The sequence below is a fragment of the Phocoena sinus genome, chromosome 4 (genome assembly GCF_008692025.1).
Source record: "Phocoena sinus isolate mPhoSin1 chromosome 4, mPhoSin1.pri, whole genome shotgun sequence".
Taxonomy (NCBI): Eukaryota; Metazoa; Chordata; class Mammalia; order Artiodactyla; family Phocoenidae; genus Phocoena; species Phocoena sinus.
In genome coordinates this window covers 135,347,689-135,365,124 of record NC_045766.1, presented here as the reverse complement: position 1 = coordinate 135,365,124, position 17,436 = coordinate 135,347,689, and the positions used below count along the sequence as shown (strand labels likewise).

The 17,436-nt window shown below is 46.0% G+C and overlaps 1 protein-coding gene and 1 long non-coding RNA gene across 4 annotated transcripts in view; one reads left to right on the top strand and one right to left on the bottom strand.

The window, feature by feature from the left end:
• The window catches only part of RCAN1 (regulator of calcineurin 1), a 96,029-nt gene extending 78,873 nt beyond the window's left edge, over positions 1-17,156 (top strand). Inside the window, exons 1-4 of one of the 3 annotated variants that reach the window (XM_032630143.1) lie at positions 8,183-8,521; positions 11,240-11,413; positions 13,035-13,194; positions 15,384-17,156. In XM_032630143.1, the coding sequence (XP_032486034.1) occupies positions 8,435-8,521; positions 11,240-11,413; positions 13,035-13,194; positions 15,384-15,556 (594 nt within the window). In that variant the 5' untranslated portion in view covers positions 8,183-8,434 and the 3' untranslated portion in view covers positions 15,557-17,156. Of the gene's footprint in view, positions 1-8,182; positions 8,522-11,239; positions 11,414-13,034; positions 13,195-15,383 lie in introns of those variants that run through there. The other 2 variants (XM_032630142.1, XM_032630141.1) reach the window with 2 other exon arrangements.
• Positions 466-7,485, bottom strand: LOC116752932. The gene is made up of 3 exons (XR_004349651.1): positions 7,402-7,485; positions 4,846-5,060; positions 466-663 (listed from the first exon to the last, which is right to left on the bottom strand). It is a non-coding gene; the product is annotated as an uncharacterized LOC116752932 (long non-coding RNA).
• Positions 17,157-17,436: the final 280 nt, after the last annotated feature.

The following is a 17,436-nucleotide window of genomic DNA, read 5'->3' as shown; positions in this document are numbered from 1 at the left end:
ACTGGGTGGGAATGAATCGGTCTGGGGTTGTGAAAGCTGTTTGTAGCTGGAATGGAAGAGAACCAGGTCCTGGTGACTGATGAACACAAAAGCAGCCTGTCACCAGCCCACCCCTGCGTGAGTGTTCTTTTCTTTAATTTAAAGTTGAGTTTTATTAGACCATAGTCTCCCCCAACATTCTGTTTCTTTAGCATTACTGTGGTTTTTTTCTTTTTTTAATAAATTTATTTTACTTATTTATTTTTGATTGCGTTGGGTCTTCGTTGCCGCATGCGGGCTTTCTCTAGTTGTGGTGACCGGGGGCTACTCTTTGTTGGTGTGGGTGGGCCTCTCATTGCAGGGGCTTCTCTTGTTGCGGAGCACAAGCTCTAGGCGCATGGGCTTCAGCAGCTGTGGCACGTGGGCTTCAGTAGTTGTGGCTTGCAGGCTCAGTAGTTGTGGCACGCGGGCTCAGTTGCTCCGCGGCATGTGGGATCTTCCCGGATCAGGGCTCAAACCCGTGTCCCCTGCATTGGCAGGCGGATTCTTAACCGTTGCGCCACCAGGGAAGCCAAGCCCCTGCACCAGTGTTCTTGTCCACATTTTTGTCACTGCAGGATTGTGCCCTGGCTTCAGAACAGCTTCAAAGCAGAAGTGAAAATCAATCATTAAAGCAAAGTGGGTCTGGAAAGGAATAAAGAGAACAATTGAGGATGGATTATTAGGGGGCCTTTGGCCCCAGCTGGCTTTAAATAAATGTTACCTCCCTTAATCCGGGGCTGCTGGTCTTCAAGTCATTAAGTATAGTTTTGATTTGCCTATGGCTATTTCTCCATCTTAAGCATTGCAAATAGTGCATTTCCAAGAAGTGACAGAGGGGGCGGTTAACCTTCATGTACTAGGGAAAGATTGAGGTAATAAGGAAAGGGCTGGGACGGGGAGGGTGGGAGGGAGGGAGACGCAAGAGGGTAGAGATATGGGAACATATGTATTTGTATAACAGATTCACTTTGTTATAAAGCAGAAACTAACACACCATTGTAAAGCAATTATACTCCAATAAAGATGTAAATAAAATAAAATAAAATTAAAAAGTTAAAAAATAAATACATAAAAATAAATTTTAAAAAAAAGAGTTAATGGGATTTCAAGTGCACACGGAATTTAACAAACAAGATGAAATCTTGGATGAACTGTGACTTCTCTTTTAAGGTATCGATTGGAACATGCTTTCCTCCCTACTTTTCCCCAATCAGTTGGTTGTTTTATTTTACTTTATGTCATTTCTTTCTTTCTTTTTTTTTTTTTTTGAGGGTGATTGCAGTTTTCCTTCATTTCCACCACAAGCTTTAACAGAGCATGATTGCCATTCTACTAAAACATGCGTTTAGCATTTTCACCACTGCTTCCATCATTTGTGGCACTGGTGTCAACAAGCCACTTTTTTTTTTTTTTTTTTTTTTTAGCGGTACGCAGGCCTCTCACTGTTGTGGCCTCTCCCGTTGCGGAGCACAGGCTCCGGACGCGCAGGCTCAGCAGCCATGGCTCACGGGCCCAGCCGCTACGCGGCATGTGGGATCTTCCCGGACCGGGGCACGAACCCGTGTCCCCTGCATCGTCAGGCGGACTCTCAACCACTGTGCCACCAGGGAAGCCCAATAAGCCACTTAAAAAAAAAAATTAAGTAATAGGAAGTTCTGCGTTATCTCAGAAATAGAAATTATTTGTATACTATCTTGTACTATTCTGTGTAAAGTATCAAATGATATCTCAGGCTTTTCCATTTTTTTCCCCAAAGTATCAAAAATGACCCAGGCTGAAGCTTAGTATTAATATCACTTCTTTTGTGTTATCCTACAGATTCAGAAGATTAATGGTTATTAAACATAAAGGTGATTTTCATTAAAGATGGTTTTCTCAGCTCAGATTTAGAATTCATAGGCATCACCTTCTGTAGTGGGAGACAAGGGCACTCTCTTGTCTAAGGAGTTCTGGTTAAAACCTTCCAAGTCCCACAAAAAAGGTTATCAGCTTTGTTTTACATTTTCTTTCATACAAGGCCCCTCCCTGTGGCCGAGCAGATCTTACCAGTAATAAAGCAATTCTATGAGCAGTAAATTCCCGAGCCCACATCTGGCTCTGCCCCGCTCCCCAGCCCATTCCCTGATTACCCTTCAGAGAGAACAAAAATGGAAACGCTTTTAGAAATCAGAAAGAAGAATATTTTCCTGTTCTCTTTCTTACACGTGATCGTCACAAAAAAGCAGAAAATTGGGAATTTAATCCCCCCACTGCTGAGACAATAGGCCTTCAAACATTTTTGATCATGAACCTCATGGATGAAAGATTTTTGGTACATCTGCCAATAAAAGCATTTTATTTGTAACTTCTATACAAATTCTACTCCCTACTGTGCACCTTATAAAACACACCCTAAAAAATAGGCATTTAAAAAAGACAAGTGAACATACATTAAATTGAACACGTTCTGCCCAAATGACAAAGCGCTGTCGAGACCCCAGCCATAGACCCCTAAGGAGAGTCACAAGGCCTCTGGGAGTGTCCAAGGGGTGAGGCCTCAGAGTCTGGAGCTGGTGGTGCAGTCCCGTGCCTGGACATCCTGCGAGCCACCATGCAGCAAGGACAGAGGAAGTACACCCTCGAATGTGACCAGCACCCGCTGAGCAAACTTGTACCTTTACCACCCCCTGCAATGAAAAGGAGGTCTTTGTTCAAACCAAAGGCACTGGAAACCCTCCAGTTAGGAACACGGATGGCCTTGGCCCTTTGATGGCTGGTGGCTGCTGGCTCTTTGCCCGTCTCAGATGGACCCTCCCTGGTGTAGTCCCTGAATTGCACAAGCATTTATCCGCATCTCCAGGGAGTGGCAGTGGTGCCCTCAAGCAGCTCTCACTGTAGGAGGGAGATTGCCAGGCAAGAATATAACTAGGATGCCAGGCAGACTGCACTGAGAGCTGGGGGGTGGGGGGGAGAGGTCACAGGGGTTAAAGGAGGGAGAGAACATAAAGTCCGGAGGGGTGCCTCCTGGAGACCGGATGTTTGGTGATGGGCTTTGAAGGATGAATAGAAGTTTGGCAGGCAGAGAAGAGACTAGGGAGGAGCTGGCTGACGGAACTGAGGAAAGCAGGCAGAGCTGAGGGCTGCCTAGAGGAGTCATGGGCTCCGTAGTCAGAGAAGGTCTCATGCCTTAGGGGTGCCTTGCCCCCAGCCTGTCCCTTCCCTCTTTTCTGAACCCAGACACTGGAGTGGTTCTATTGCATAGAAGTTAGTTCATGCCTCTCCTCTGCTCAAAACCCTCTGATACCAGCATGCAAGCCAGAGACCTTCCAATGGCTCAAGGTCTCGCGTGGCCCTGCTCCCAACCACTTTCTCCACGTCCTTCCTCTACAGCCATTCTGAGCCTCCTGCTGGGCCTGGACATGCGAGGGGCCTTTGTGCCTTCTGATCCCTGGCCTGAGATGCTGTTCCGAGCATCTCACGGTTCACTCCGCCACTTCCTTCGGGTCTTGATGTACCCACCTGTCATCTTCTCAGGGACACCTTCCCTGGCTAGTCTTCCTTCCTTCCTTCCTTCCTTTTTCTTTCTTTCTTTCTCTCTCTGTCTTTCTTTCTCTCTTTCTCCTTTTCCCAGCTTTTCCTATCCCTCATCTCTGCCTTATTCCCAGCACTTACCACTATCTAAACACACTCCATGTGTGTTTAGCTCCACGAGGGCAGAGGGTTTTGTCTGTCTTCATCTCTGAACCCCCAACACCTGGAACTGTGCTTGGGTGAAAGAACAAATGGGTAGATAGATGCATGGATCGACACATGGATGAATACCAAGTGAAAATCTTCCCCTTTAACCTACAGAGCAATGGGAAGTCACTGAAATCTTTACAGTAGGAGAGGAACGCGATCAAGCTCAGCTTCGGGAAGTTTTATGTTGTGGGAATTACGCACTATTTTGGAGCAGTAAGAAATTGGCCACTTAGAAAGGTACTGTGGCTGCCTGAAATGGTGTGCAGGAGTGCCAGGTGGAGGATGCTACAGAGAAGCTAGAGACCCCTCCATTGACCAGTGGGGCACGTAGGAGAGGAAGCCATCCAGGATGCCAGAGGGACTGAGAGAATGGAGATGGGGAAGTACCAAAGGGCACTGCTGCGAGGCAAGCATAGTTCCATGGAATCTGCAGTCAGAGGATCGGGGTGAGTCCTGACTCCTCAACACAGTGAGGCCCTCTGAACCTCAGTATCCTTACCGACGAAATGGGAACTAGAAACACAACTAACATGCATCAACCACTGATTGTGTTTCAAGCACTACACTGGGCACTCTGCCTATGTCAGATTGTTCAATCTCCACCGCAGCTGGGAAGTTGATATTAACCTGGTTTCCAAGTGAGAACAAGAAGTGTCCCCTCGGGCTTCCCTGGTGGCGCAGTGGTTTAGAGTCCGCCTGCCGATGCAGGGGACATGGGTTCGTGCCCCGGTCAGGGAGGATCCCACGTGCCGTGGAGCGGCTGGGCCCGTGAGCCATGGCCGCTGAGCCTGCGCGTCCCGAGCCTGTACTCTGCAACGGGAGAGCCCACAACAGTGAGAGGCCCGCGTACCGCAAAAAAAACAAACAAACAAACAAAAAAAAGAAGTGTCCCCTCAGTTAATAACACCTTTTAGACTGGGAAGTGATAAAGATGACTCAGAGGCCCCTGTGTACAGTAACTTAGGTCGGGGGGAACAATGCTCCACATTATAAAGGGAAGGGTTACGAATATTAAATAACAGTGAAGCTATCCCATTATCTCAGAAGCTAAAAGCTCCATTAAAACACAAGTTTAATTGGCATTCAAGATAAACTCTCTGATACCTTTGATCTCAATCGGGTGTGCCATTTTCCCTCCCAGGAGATCTGCAGATTTCTTCTTCGCTCAGCTTTGATTTGCACAGCAAAGTCAGAACTCGGTTTCTCTCTGTGGTCGTTCTGTAGAAGGCTTCACTGGTGGCACATTCTTGGCGTAGCTGTAAACTCCTTGGGGTTTATAATGGGCGTGCTGAGGTCATCCTCACTATGCTTTAAGAGTGCTGTGATGGGAATGATGGATTTCGACATAAACCTCAATTGTTCCTCACTGAAAATAGAAACTTCTTAATGAAAATATGCTCTCTCACTGCTTGGAGCCACAGGAAGCAAATGCAGGTTGAAGAGATTCATTTAAGATTTTTAATGGTGCGAATGGAAGAAATGCAAAACATCTAAAGCTTTCAGCGGACTCAAGCATTTCATTTCTTCTCTAACTTCTGGTTTCTGTTTTACTTTTTTTTTTTTTTTTTTTTGCGGTACGCGGGCCTCTCATTGCTGTGGCCTCTCCCGTTGCGGAGCACAGGCTCCGGACGCGCAGGCTCAGCGGCCATGGCTCACGGGCCCAGCGGCTCCGCGGCATGTGGGATCTTCCCGGACCGGGGCACGAACCCGCGTCCCCCGCATCGGCAGGCGGACTCCCAACCACCGCGCCACCAGGGAAGCCCCTGTTTTACTATTTTAAGTGCAATTTTTAGTATGCTTTTCAAGAGTTCTAATGAGACGTTGCTGTGGGCCCTGCTTTCTTCAAATCACTTACATCCAACTTGCAAACAAGAATCAAAAAAGTACTTGCCTTTCAAACCACAAGGGATAGACAAATACCATAGGACGTTTAGAAGTGCAAGTTCACATCTAATAGACATGCAGTCGAAGAGTGGACATTCCTAGCAAGAACTGTCAGGTGAGCCGATAAAAGGAAGGCCCTCTGGGTTCAGGGACAGGTGTCTGTCCCCTTGGCCAGCCGGGGCTTTGCAGCACCACGAAGGGTCCATGCTCCGTACCTCTCACTCTGTGGGAAGCCTGTGTTATTGGACCCTAGGTGCCATCTCTCTCAGGTACACTTTGTGACCCGGTGGTTTTTGCCAGCTTCCAATCCAGCCTCCCTACAGTCGGCCACAACTTTGAGCCCCTATCTCTGATCTAGAAATGGAAGCACTCAAGTTCCCTAAATATGATTCAGATAGAGCTTACCATCAATTCAAAGGCATGTACAGAATTACATGTTTTGGGAGGCTTTCTGGACAGCCTAATGAAAGATCTATCATTTATTTCTAGGAGCAAAGACAGTTGAACCATCTTCAAATACCTCACTATTCTTTTTTTTTTTTTTTAGTACCATCTGTATTAATGAAACCACAATTGTAAATCTGGGTGAGTTCAGTGCTGTTGTCTCAGATGAACAGAAATGTTCCAGATTTGCGCACATGACTGAGTTGGAGCTTCATGTCATGCGTTTTAATAGGATGAGGAGGAGATGGTGAAATTAACCTCCTCTTCCTCCTCTGATCTCCTTTTAACCCTTATTCGCCAAGGTGGACTCCAGGAGAAAGAGAAAAGGAGGGACAGCCGCTCCGGAGGAGTGGAATGCACTTCTGTGCCTTCTACCTCCCGTGCCTTTCCCCTTGGCCTCCCATACCCCCACTGCCACCCCCAGGCCACCACCAAAGCCTGCATGTGCCTCCAGGGTACGCTGCAAGCTGTGCACCGAAATGCAGCCAATCCCAGGGCACAGTTCCCGGAACCAAGCGCCACCCAATGGACCGTTTCCTCTTGGCATTTGATGCATGCCATGCTATCTCACAGCGTTCGAAACTCTTCTAGAACACATGCACTTAGATGTCTTGGGTTGGCAGTTACGGGTAATTTGGCAAAGCAAACACCATAACTGGTCTCTTGCACAACCCTACAGCTGGCAGCAGGGCACCATCCGTGGAGATTAAGCGGTGCTCACTCATGCAAGAAGACTTCGCATTTCCTTTTATGGAGGGATAAATGCTCTGGTTTGTTCTTTCCCACTGCATATATTCTTTTTATTATTGGCTGACTTTAATGATTCTTTGTAGTTAATTTTTAAATGTGAATAGCAGGATTCCACTTAACTTTTGGAAGCTTAAGAGGTGTCCGCCTCTAGACTAGAGAATGTTTTTATAAATAATGAGACAGCATTTAGGTGATAATGAGTAGGAAGGACCTAGGACTCACACTGCCATAGGGACCTAAACTAGCAAAGTACTTGGAAGTCCAAAGACTTTCAGCCTTTTAATGGGATTAACAAATACATACGACTATATATAAGAGAGAGAACCAACAAGGACCTACTGTTTAGCACAGGGAACTACACTCAGTATCTTGTAATAGCCAATAAGGGAAAAGAATCTGAAAAAGAATAGATATAGATATGTAGAACTGAATCACTTTGTTGTACACCTGAAACTAACACAACATTGTAAATCAACTATACTTCAATTTAAAAAGTAAAAAGTTGCAGAAGAAGAGTTGCAGCCTTTTCAAAGAACGGGCCTCCTGACACCCAGTGTGCTCCTCCAAGACCAGACATCTTACCTGAAAAAAGGCCAACTGAACTAACTTTTCAATTGTAGTGTACATTCTTCCTATTTCTTCTTCCTTTCCTAATTAAAGTAAAAATAAAAACCTTCAGTCTATGAGTCTCTAAGCAGACAACCTCTGAATGTTTCTTTTCTCAACTTCATAGGCTAGATCCTCTAAAATATTTTTGTATTTTTTCCCGAATTTAGCAGCTGTTAGAAAATGATCAACGTGCTGCATATTCCTGGTTCTCAAATTACAATAATAAAGTTTTCCAATGAAAATCCTAGGATCTCTTCTCACATTCTCATTGTGGAATACAAGTGGGAATTAGGACATTCCTCCAATAAAGTTTAATCAGAAAAAAAAAAAAAGGCCATATTTCAAAATGAAGTCCACTTTTTCTTTAAAAGCAGAGTTCATTGACCAAGACTGATTTCAAAATGTTTTCTCTAATACCCCAGCATCTGAAACTTTGATTTAAGTGTTCAGGAAATTACAGGGATCAAACAACTTGCCAAGACTTCGGTTTCCAGGTTTCTCCAAGCCTTGAGAGTTCCCTGGAGGCTAATTACTGTTTACTGCTGTAGACCTTCCTCCTGTTCCTCTGTCACATTTTCCATCTTAAGAAGGGTCGTCCCGTTCAGCCGAGGAGCCTGGTGACTGAGTGGCTGAATGGAATTACTACCAGTGGAAACTATGCTGCAAGAGGGGTAGATAAAGCAGCTGCACAGCAAACCTCGGCAGTTTTTTCCATCCTCCCCAAGCAAAGTTAATTAGCATAGGGAAAATGACTAAGGTGTTGACGTCACCTCTTTCCAGTAGAAACTTACACTCTGTCTCTGCCTGCCTGCGAGCAAGTAGGACTTGACTCAGGAATTTGGTGTCCAAACAGGATGCTCTGGAAGCGGTGCTTTTTTTTCCCGGTGGGGGCTGGACCTCGGTGCTTTATAAGTGAGGGCTCGAGAAAGAACCTACAGCCTCTGGTAAAGGAACCTTACTTGGGGCTTGACCGCGGGAATTGTAGCTTTCTCTGTAAGAAAGCAAGATGCACTTTAGAAACTTTAACTACGGTTTTAGCTCCCTGATTGCCTGTGTGGCAAACAGTGAGATCTTCAGCGAAAGTGAAACCAGGGTAAGGCTTCTGATATAATGTGATTTTTGAGAGTTTTCAAACTATTATGTTAATTGGGACTATTAGCTGAAATACTTGGTGGGGTATGAGGCTGTCTTGTGGGTTTGGGGGTTTTGAAATACATCCAGAATGCTTTGAGCCTTAAAAATCAAAAGGTGCTGCCTGAGGAATTAACTGTGAAGGAATTTTTAAAGCTCTCAATATTTAAAAGCATCTGTGTCCCTTGACCAGTTAGTAAGGGAGGGTTTGGCGTGGTGATTTTTCATTCTGTGTGGGTTGTATCAATAAGTAAACTTTTGGAGGGAGGACTTTTCTGACAGTGAACAGAATGTTTCACTTTGACATTTAGAGTTCAGGATACATTGATTTTTCTCTCAGGAAATCAGTACTGGAAAGATATTTGAATGTCTGCAGGAATTACAAGGGCCTGTCTTCAAGTCTCCAGATTTCTCTAGCTGGAGAAAATGCAGCCATAGCAAATAAATAATAAAACTGGATACATAACTTAAGTGTGGGATGAGTATACCTCCTGGGAAGCAGCTCTCATTGATGGTTATTAATATAATTAGTAATTTTAATTACTATGCTTTTCTCCTTCATTTGATTAAAATGTAAGATTTTCATCAGTAGCTACGAAGCTATCTAATTGATCTCTAACAATATTATATGTGAATGAATTCTGTATGTTCTGTTTGGGGGGCGGTGATCACGTTATACCTTTATACCCAAAGCCCTACTGAGACATCAGAAGGTTTCTTTTTGTTTTTCTGATCAAATTTAACTCCATAACTGTGTACAATGCTTGCGAGCCGGGACTGTAGTTTTTGAACTAGATATTACAGCATGTTCTGCGTGTAAAAGTACTACAAAGTCTATGTATTTAATGTTAGCCTTATATGAGTAAAATCACTGATTTACTTAATTAAGTAGAGATGCCATCCAATAACTATAATTACTAGGTATTGGTTATTGGAACAAATAAGATTATTTTACAAGAGAATACTAATAATATAATAGCAATATGAAATTAACAAGATAGTGTGGGTTCTCTTGGGTTCTGGTGCTAAGCCCTGACTTGTATTCTAAAAGTATTCAGCCAAGTTATCTCTCTTAAATTATGAATGATAACTTTAAAGCTAAGCAGTTGGTCACAGTGCCTATGGATGAGGCCGTGTGAAATTCCAGATCTGCGCAGACACCCTTACGCCCCAGACTTGCCCCGTTCTCGGGAGGGGTGGAGAACAAGCCACGTGCAGCCAGATGAAATCGCAGCTGAAACGTCTGCTGTGCATTCTTTCTCATTCTTTGCCTCTGCAACACCCCTCGTGGGAAAGTCACAGACATTTCCATCAACTAAAGAGAAGCCGGCGAATTCGAAGAGAGGACGGTTGTGAGCTGTTCCCACTCCCCCTGAGCCACCTGCCCGGTGGAGACACCAGCCAGCAGGGAATGCAGGACCTGCCCACAGCCCTGCCCTGTGGACCAGGCACTGACCGACAGGAGGGTCCCTCCCCTCCCCCGCTTTCTAGACATGAATATCCTCGAAGATGTTCTCCCTTCTTGTTGGGAATCCTCTCTCCCCTCTGCAGAAGCACCGTGCTCTGCATAGGTCTCCACGGTACTTGTGGGCTCCAGGGCCTCCCCTTCTCACCAGTCACCTGGGTGGAGGGCATGCTGCCCCATCTGGGCTCTCACCGTCTGCCATCCCACCCCCATCTGCCTCTCACCATCCTCACAGTTTAGTCTGAAAAAAGATTCAGAAAGTTCAGTGACTAAAAGTCCCTGCATAATCTTCCTGGAAGTTTCAAGACTGTCCATCACCTCCCTCTCTGGTCAGAAAGGTTTCAGTGGCCTCCCAGGTCCCCCCAAGGGCACCCGCACCCAGGACCCCGCCGGGGGTCGCTCCCTAGAGCTTTTCCCAGGAGCTGATGAACGCTCTCGTGAATCTAGGCTTTTCGTCCTTGAACTTGGGCATTTCAGTTCTAAGAGCTCATGCTGTTTCATACTGTTCACTAGCTCTTTCAACACTAGAGCTAGATCTGTACATATATTAAAGCCAGCGTGCAGAAATGGGTTCATTGGCAGAATGTTAATTTTTGAAACCACTACTATTTTAGAGAGTTAAAACGTAACAGATTGAATGGGAAAATAATAATGGGAATTTTTTAAAAACTGCTTCCTTTACATTAAGAAATGCAAGCCTTTTCATTAACTTCATTGGTTACCAATTCAATAATAATGTTTGTTTTTTTTTTTTTGAAATTAGCTCCAGTGCTTTTAAGTTCCAAAGCAATATCTGATGGACAAAGCAATGCCCTGAGCTGAGTGGTGGGATTGGAGCTCACTAGACTGGGGGAGGTCACAGGACAATAGGGTCTGGCAGGCCAGAAGGGTGACAAATGACCAAATGAAAATGTTCCTTCTACTTTTAAAAAGAATGTTTCCGTGACTGTAAGAAGTGTTGAAGTATTGGTAATTGTTCAGCTGATTAAATGAATTTAGTAAATCGTACATTCTTGCTTTTGTATAAAATCACGTATATTAAAAGGGCAGAATCTCCCCAGAGGAGAAAGGTGGGTTCTCTGTCTTCTCTAAGAAAAAAGTTGGAAGTTCTTGACATGATTAATAATTTGGTTCCTCCATAAGAAATGTAATGAAGTCATCCAGTCAAAGGTCATATGCAGGTAAATTTCAACTCCTTTTATTTTTATTTTTCAGGCCAAATTTGAATCCCTCTTTAGGACATATGACAAAGATATCACCTTTCAGTATTTTAAGAGCTTCAAACGAGTCAGAATAAACTTCAGCAACCCATTATCTGCAGCGGATGCCAGACTCCAGCTACATAAGACGGAATTTCTTGGAAAGGAAATGAAATTATATTTTGCTCAGGTGAATCGAGTTCATTGATACCCATCCTTCTCCCTCCTCCCTCCCACCCTTAAAAGTAGCTTAGACATCCATTACGTATAGGTTGATTTAAAACTCCAAGAAATCATCTTGAGAAGGGCAAAAGTCATACTCGAAATTTTTCATGTCACCTATTTTAAGAAGACATCGGGGTGTATTTGAAAGTGCCCTCAGAGATGACCTTACGGGTTGAGTGATGAGGGGAGAAAGAGAGCCTTTCCTGACTCAGGAAGGTGGAGGACCGCAGGGTCGTGGGCGTGGCTACCCTTGACCCCACCCCGGGCCAGAGCGGTTCGGCTCTGCGCTGGGTCCCCGCAGCCCGCTCACTCCTGGAGAGCTGGTATCTGCAAGCCGGTCCTGCGCATCAGCACGGGGCTGCCAGACCCGGCCTGCAAGGAAAACAATGGGTTCACCAGGCAGGTAGCAAATGCTAAGAAATACTTCTGGTAAGCGGGGGTCCTGGCCCCAGGGCATTCCCGGGAGCTGTGCGGCGGGTTTGCTGTTTCTCCTGCCTCACCCTTCCTGCCTCCCCCAGCAACTGCCTTCTAGGTAGCTCACAAAGTTCCATTTGGTGATGTTACCGGAGTCTAACATCTTGGCAGGGGGAGGGGCAGGGGCTCTTCGGACGCTGCTCCCTGGTGAAAGAGACCCCCATTGGGGCCCTGAGTTCCCCTTGCCAGTACGGGAGCAGATCCTGTAGAGGGGCTTCCTGACCTTGCGCGAAAGTGAACTTGCCCTTCCAGGGTAAATGAGAGCCGGGATGCCCTGCCCCCTGGTGGTAAGTGCGAGGCGCAGGCTTCAACCTTGGATCCTTAGCAAATTCCCTTCTACGTTTGGTGGGGTTCCATATAAGTAATTACTTGGTCTCTCCACGACTTTTTCTGGTTTATTAAAGTAAATGCATGTTCATTGTGATTTTTCTGGCGGGGGGGGGAGGATACTAAAGAAAATCCAAACTGGTAGCATTTTGATGTAAGATCTCTCCAAACATCCCTCTAACCACTGGTATAATTTTTAAGCCCAAACTAGGATTTTGGTCATTGTTCCTTATCATTATTGTTTTAAATATGTATCCTGGAAGGTAGATGTATTTTTCCTTCCTCACTTTTGGCATCTGATTCAGAGCCCCAGAGGGAAGGAAGCCTGAGAGCGTGGTGGGCGGGAGTCCTGGGTCATCTTAGAGATGTCGCTTAGCCTTTGGAGCTTCTGTGATATGATGTGATGCCACCGTAATATGAGGATCTGGAAGCAGTTGATGCTGAGATCCCTCTTGACCTCAGGGACAGTGCTTTACTTTTCCCATGTTTACTAAAATTATCTCTGTATATTTTCAATCAGTCTAATTCAAGCGTAATTACTTGCAGTCCCAGTGCCTGTGAGTCCCTGTCCTGCGAGGGGCCTCTAATCATGTTTGCACCATAATCCAAGTTCCCATCCCCGCCCTTAGAAACCGTATTGCGATTCATCCTTGGGCTGCACCTGTTCAGCTGTCTGGACATGGGTTTGTCCTTCACACCTGTCTTCCGTAGGCTGCCATTAAGTGCGATTGCTGCTTCAGTTCTTCCCCCGAGGAACACCCACCTGCATTTATCTCTCTCCTCAGACTTTACACATAGGAAGTTCACACCTGGCTCCACCAAACCCAGACAAGCAGTTTCTGATCTCTCCTCCTGCCTCGCCGCCGGTCGGTTGGAAACAAGTGGAAGACGCTACTCCCGTCATAAATTATGACCTTTTATATGCTATCTCCAAGCTGGGGCCAGGTAAGCAGTGCCCTCGGGTGGAGAGGGGGCAAGGAGACGTGGAGAGATTGTGGTCAAGGCAGAGACACGCCTGCAGCAGGAGTGGCCACGACCCCATTGCTCTTTCCACTTCTCACGTGATCAGTGCCAGTGTGTGTTGTGAATTGTCTCTATTTGCTTTCTTCTGAATCGAAGTAACCCATGCCCTGGGGTGGGAGCGTGCACGCCTGCCTCTTACTTCATCCATTAGGAAAGCATGCGAGCTGGTCCAGGGGACCAAGTACCATGACCCCTCTGGGCCTCATCACGTGAATCCATCCCCTCACCCACTGAGCACAGCTGGTGTGAGGGACTCAAGACCCGGCCTCACGTCCTGTTGCTCCAAGTGGGGATGAGTGATTGGATTTTGGAAAGGGAAAACGGGCTTTCCCCACTTTTAGACATTTCATTTTTAGTCAAGGTAATTTCATCTATTGATCTGCTTCTCCCCTGACCTTTTGAATGTGTGAGGGAACAGAGACCCATAGATCGTAGTGGAGAAAGAGCCCCAGTCACGAAGCCCAATAGGGAGGGGTGCTCCCCTAGTGAGCTTGCCAGGGAAGAAGAGGTTCCGGTCCTCAGAAGGAACGAAGGTGTGAGCATTTAGGAAGAAAGGTACTCTGGCCTCAGGCTTCTCATCCAGAAAATGGGTATTACCGGGTGGAGTAGTACACGAGATCATCGTGTGAAAAGCACCTCATACAGTGCCTAGCTTATGAGCAGCGCTCACAACATGTGTTCTGGAAACAGTACAGTGTTGGAGGTTCCTGTCCTACCTGATAGGGTTTGGGTGAGCTGGCAGGTGCAAGCGGGGTTCTTGGGGGTAAAGAGGTTTGAGCCCCCCTTCTGCCTTATTCGTGGAGCAAGTGCAATAAATGCTGAGGCCATCAGCTTTCTCCTTGACCAGCAATCTGGTGTTCCTCTGAGGGGAAGGTTTATTTTCTTGGACCATTAGCGGTTTCACATGGAAAAGATGACATCTCTGTAAACATCGCTCTGACGGAAATCCCCCCTGTGGTAGAAAGCAAGAATCACATTACTTACTGCTCATCGTGGCATGAAGGTCAAGACGGAAGTGGCCAGCGCTCCTCCTGGCAGCTCCAGGTCAAGGTGTATTATTAGGTAGCAGAGGACTGAAACCTCCCGGGATGTTAGAGAAGGGAGGAAGGGGACGTCCACCTGGGGAGAGGCGTCAAACTGCTCCAGAGGCAGGGAGTGATGCTAGCGAGCATTCTTCGCCCTCTAGAACCTACCACTTCTTTACAGACGGCTTGTTTGAGAAACCCTTCTGGAAAGTAGCCATAAGATCAATTTGCCCTTCCCTTACTTAGGGCTCGTGAGCTTGAATAGTCTTTCAAAAGTTGAAAGATTGCAAAGATTTTGCAAATATGATCCTGTCCCCATGCCTTCTGGATTGCGACTCCCCAGCAGGTAGGTAGGGATTTGTAAAGGGGATCGTGACCCACAGTTTGAGTGATCTCTCTGGCCCTCCACCTTAGTTGCCCCCAACGCCGAGAATTTCCCCCTTTCAGCCGCAGTTACAATAGCATTCCAGTCTCACGCGTGGGGTAGGGAAGAGGCAACACCTTTTTTATGAGTAAAAGCGTCTTGACTGAACCTGATAAAGTGCAGGCTGACGGAGAACAGCAGGAGGACACTCCTGGTTCAAGGGGTTGATAGTTGTGTGAAAAAGGATATGGTGTGGTCAAAAATGTCTTCAGAGCACCTGTTTCAACCAGCACACCTGTGCAGGGCCCCCCCGTGCTTCCTGTCCCTATCGTGGGCTCAAGAGGTCCTTTCCTAACGCCGTTATTCACGCACCGTCTTTTCCTGAACGGGTGCTCCTTGCGCCACACCGGGGAAGTCCTCTGGGTAGCTTAGAGGGCCTGGTGAACATGCTAAGTGTAATTAAGAAATACACTCCTTCCATACCTTCCATATGCCTGGACTCAGAGTGTTTGATTGAAAGCTGAGTCATTTACTGTGGCGAGATATAGAATGAGCCACCAAAGAGGCACCAGTCCAGAGTGTGGCTGCCTGTGGCCCTCAGTCCCCATTGGATGCCCACAGAAGCCTGGCCGAGCTGACCTCTACGTGCGTATCCGTTTGCTCTTTTGCTTTGACCCTCGGGTCCTTGCCTGAGTTACCCTGCAATTGTTTTCTTTCCCTAGGGGAAAAGTATGAATTGCATGCAGCGACCGACACCACTCCCAGTGTGGTGGTCCACGTGTGTGAGAGCGACCAGGAGAACGAGGAAGAAGACGAGGTGGAAAGAATGAAGAGACCCAAACCCAAAATTATCCAGACCAGGAGGCCGGAGTACTCGCCCGTCCACTTAAGCTGAACTGGCACCCGGACGAAGTGCTCTGAGTCATACTCACGAGAAGGAATCTTTTACTGTGGAAGCGGCCCAGTCACAACTTTGGAGATGGCAGCCTGTGATTGCTGTGGCAGAAATTCCATGTTGCTCAGAAGAGAATCGAGGCTTTGTCTTCTGGTTCTAACGCTGCGTATCAGTCAATGTCCATGGCTCCTGGGAATGTCCTGAGCCAATCACTGAGTTTGGGGTGATCGCACAAGGACTTCTGGGAACGTCTCGAGAAAACCAATAACGATAGTGTTTTGTACTCGTTGTTTTCTGGTAGGTTCTGTTTTTGCCAGGGGTAGATTGATCAGTGGGTCCAGGGAGAGCCTTCTGTTTCCAACCAGCCTACAAGGTAGACTCTCTCTCCCAGTAGGAAAAGGCACCACGTGAAGCCGTAAGGTGTCTGGTGCAGAAAGGCTGCGAAGACAGCAATGCAATGTGGAAATTGTAGTGTCTCATTTTTCCCCCTCACGTTCTAATGTTTGTGCATGTGTATTACTGATTTTCAGAACTAACCTTTGGTCGTATATAGAGTTATGCCATTGTTGTTTTACATCTTTGGGGAAGATAGGAAAGCATTTGCAAAATCTGTCACCTTTCCAGATTCAATGACTGTCTTTGCAACAGCACACACAGGGGGAATTCTACCGGTAATACACCCACTCAGCATCCTATTTGATGCCACCTAGAGCTTGTGCTTTTGCAAAAGAAGTCGATCTGAAATTCCTACGTAGCGTTTCGCTTATAAAACTCAGAAAATTGCAGTTTCACTGCCAACTTTTAGTGGGTGAGAAAGTTTAGTGTAGATGTTTTAGGTCAGACAATAAATGGGTTTCATTTATTTCTTTTACGTGGTGGTTTATATATATGAACCATAGCCAAAACCCTTTTTGGGGGGGAACTTTCAGTTGAGATCATTGATTTTTTTTTTTAACCCCACTGAAACGTCAAGATAAACTTGTAAATAAAGCTGATAGCATATATTCATACCTGTTGTGCCCTTGGGTGAGAAATACGGCCGTGGAAGACTAGTGTAAGATGTATTAACCTCCCTGTGAATCGTATGTTATAGAAAATGCCTTTCAGCTATTTGACAGGACCTGAATTCAAAGCATGTGAAGTGGACAGTAGATGCGTGGTGGTATGAGAAGGATGCAGTGCCTTTCCCCATTCATTCCTGACGGAATTGTCACACTAGGTTAAATGTTTGTAATTTTTTTCTAGTTGTCACGTGTGTGTCTGGTCAATAGGTATTCTATTTTGGCCTTACAATACCATAACAAGGTTTGTCCTTTTGAAATACCTAATGCCAAGTAACAATGCATGCTTTGGAAATGTGGAAGATGGTTTTCTTTAAGAAGCAAAGGTAGATGGCTGTTCATATCAAGACATTGACTGAATGTTCTCAAAACCCTGTTTACAGTACTTGGTGGGGGGTCGGGGCAGATGAGGGAGAGACCATTGCATAGCTGTTCAAGTGTCCCTAGTTAAGTGCTTTTAAACTGGAGAGGCTAACCTCAAGATATTTTTTTTAACTGCATTCTATAATAAATCAACACAATATGCTCTTTACGGAAAAGTTACCTGTTTGTCATTTTATTTCTAATTGTCAACCTGCGCACCCTTGGAATTCTGCAGTCTCAGAAGGACGCATCCCTTCATCAGTTTGAGTTTGGAAACTCCCAGATCCTTGCTGTGATTCACAGAGGGTCAACCACACTAATGCTGCATCACCTAGGAAAGGGGAAAATGGAGAAAACTGAAATCAGAAGTCTGAGTCTTTCCTTTGTCCAGGGAGAGGATACTCTGATGAAACCCCTTTTCGCCAGCAGATCCACTAAACGACAATCTCTCTGATT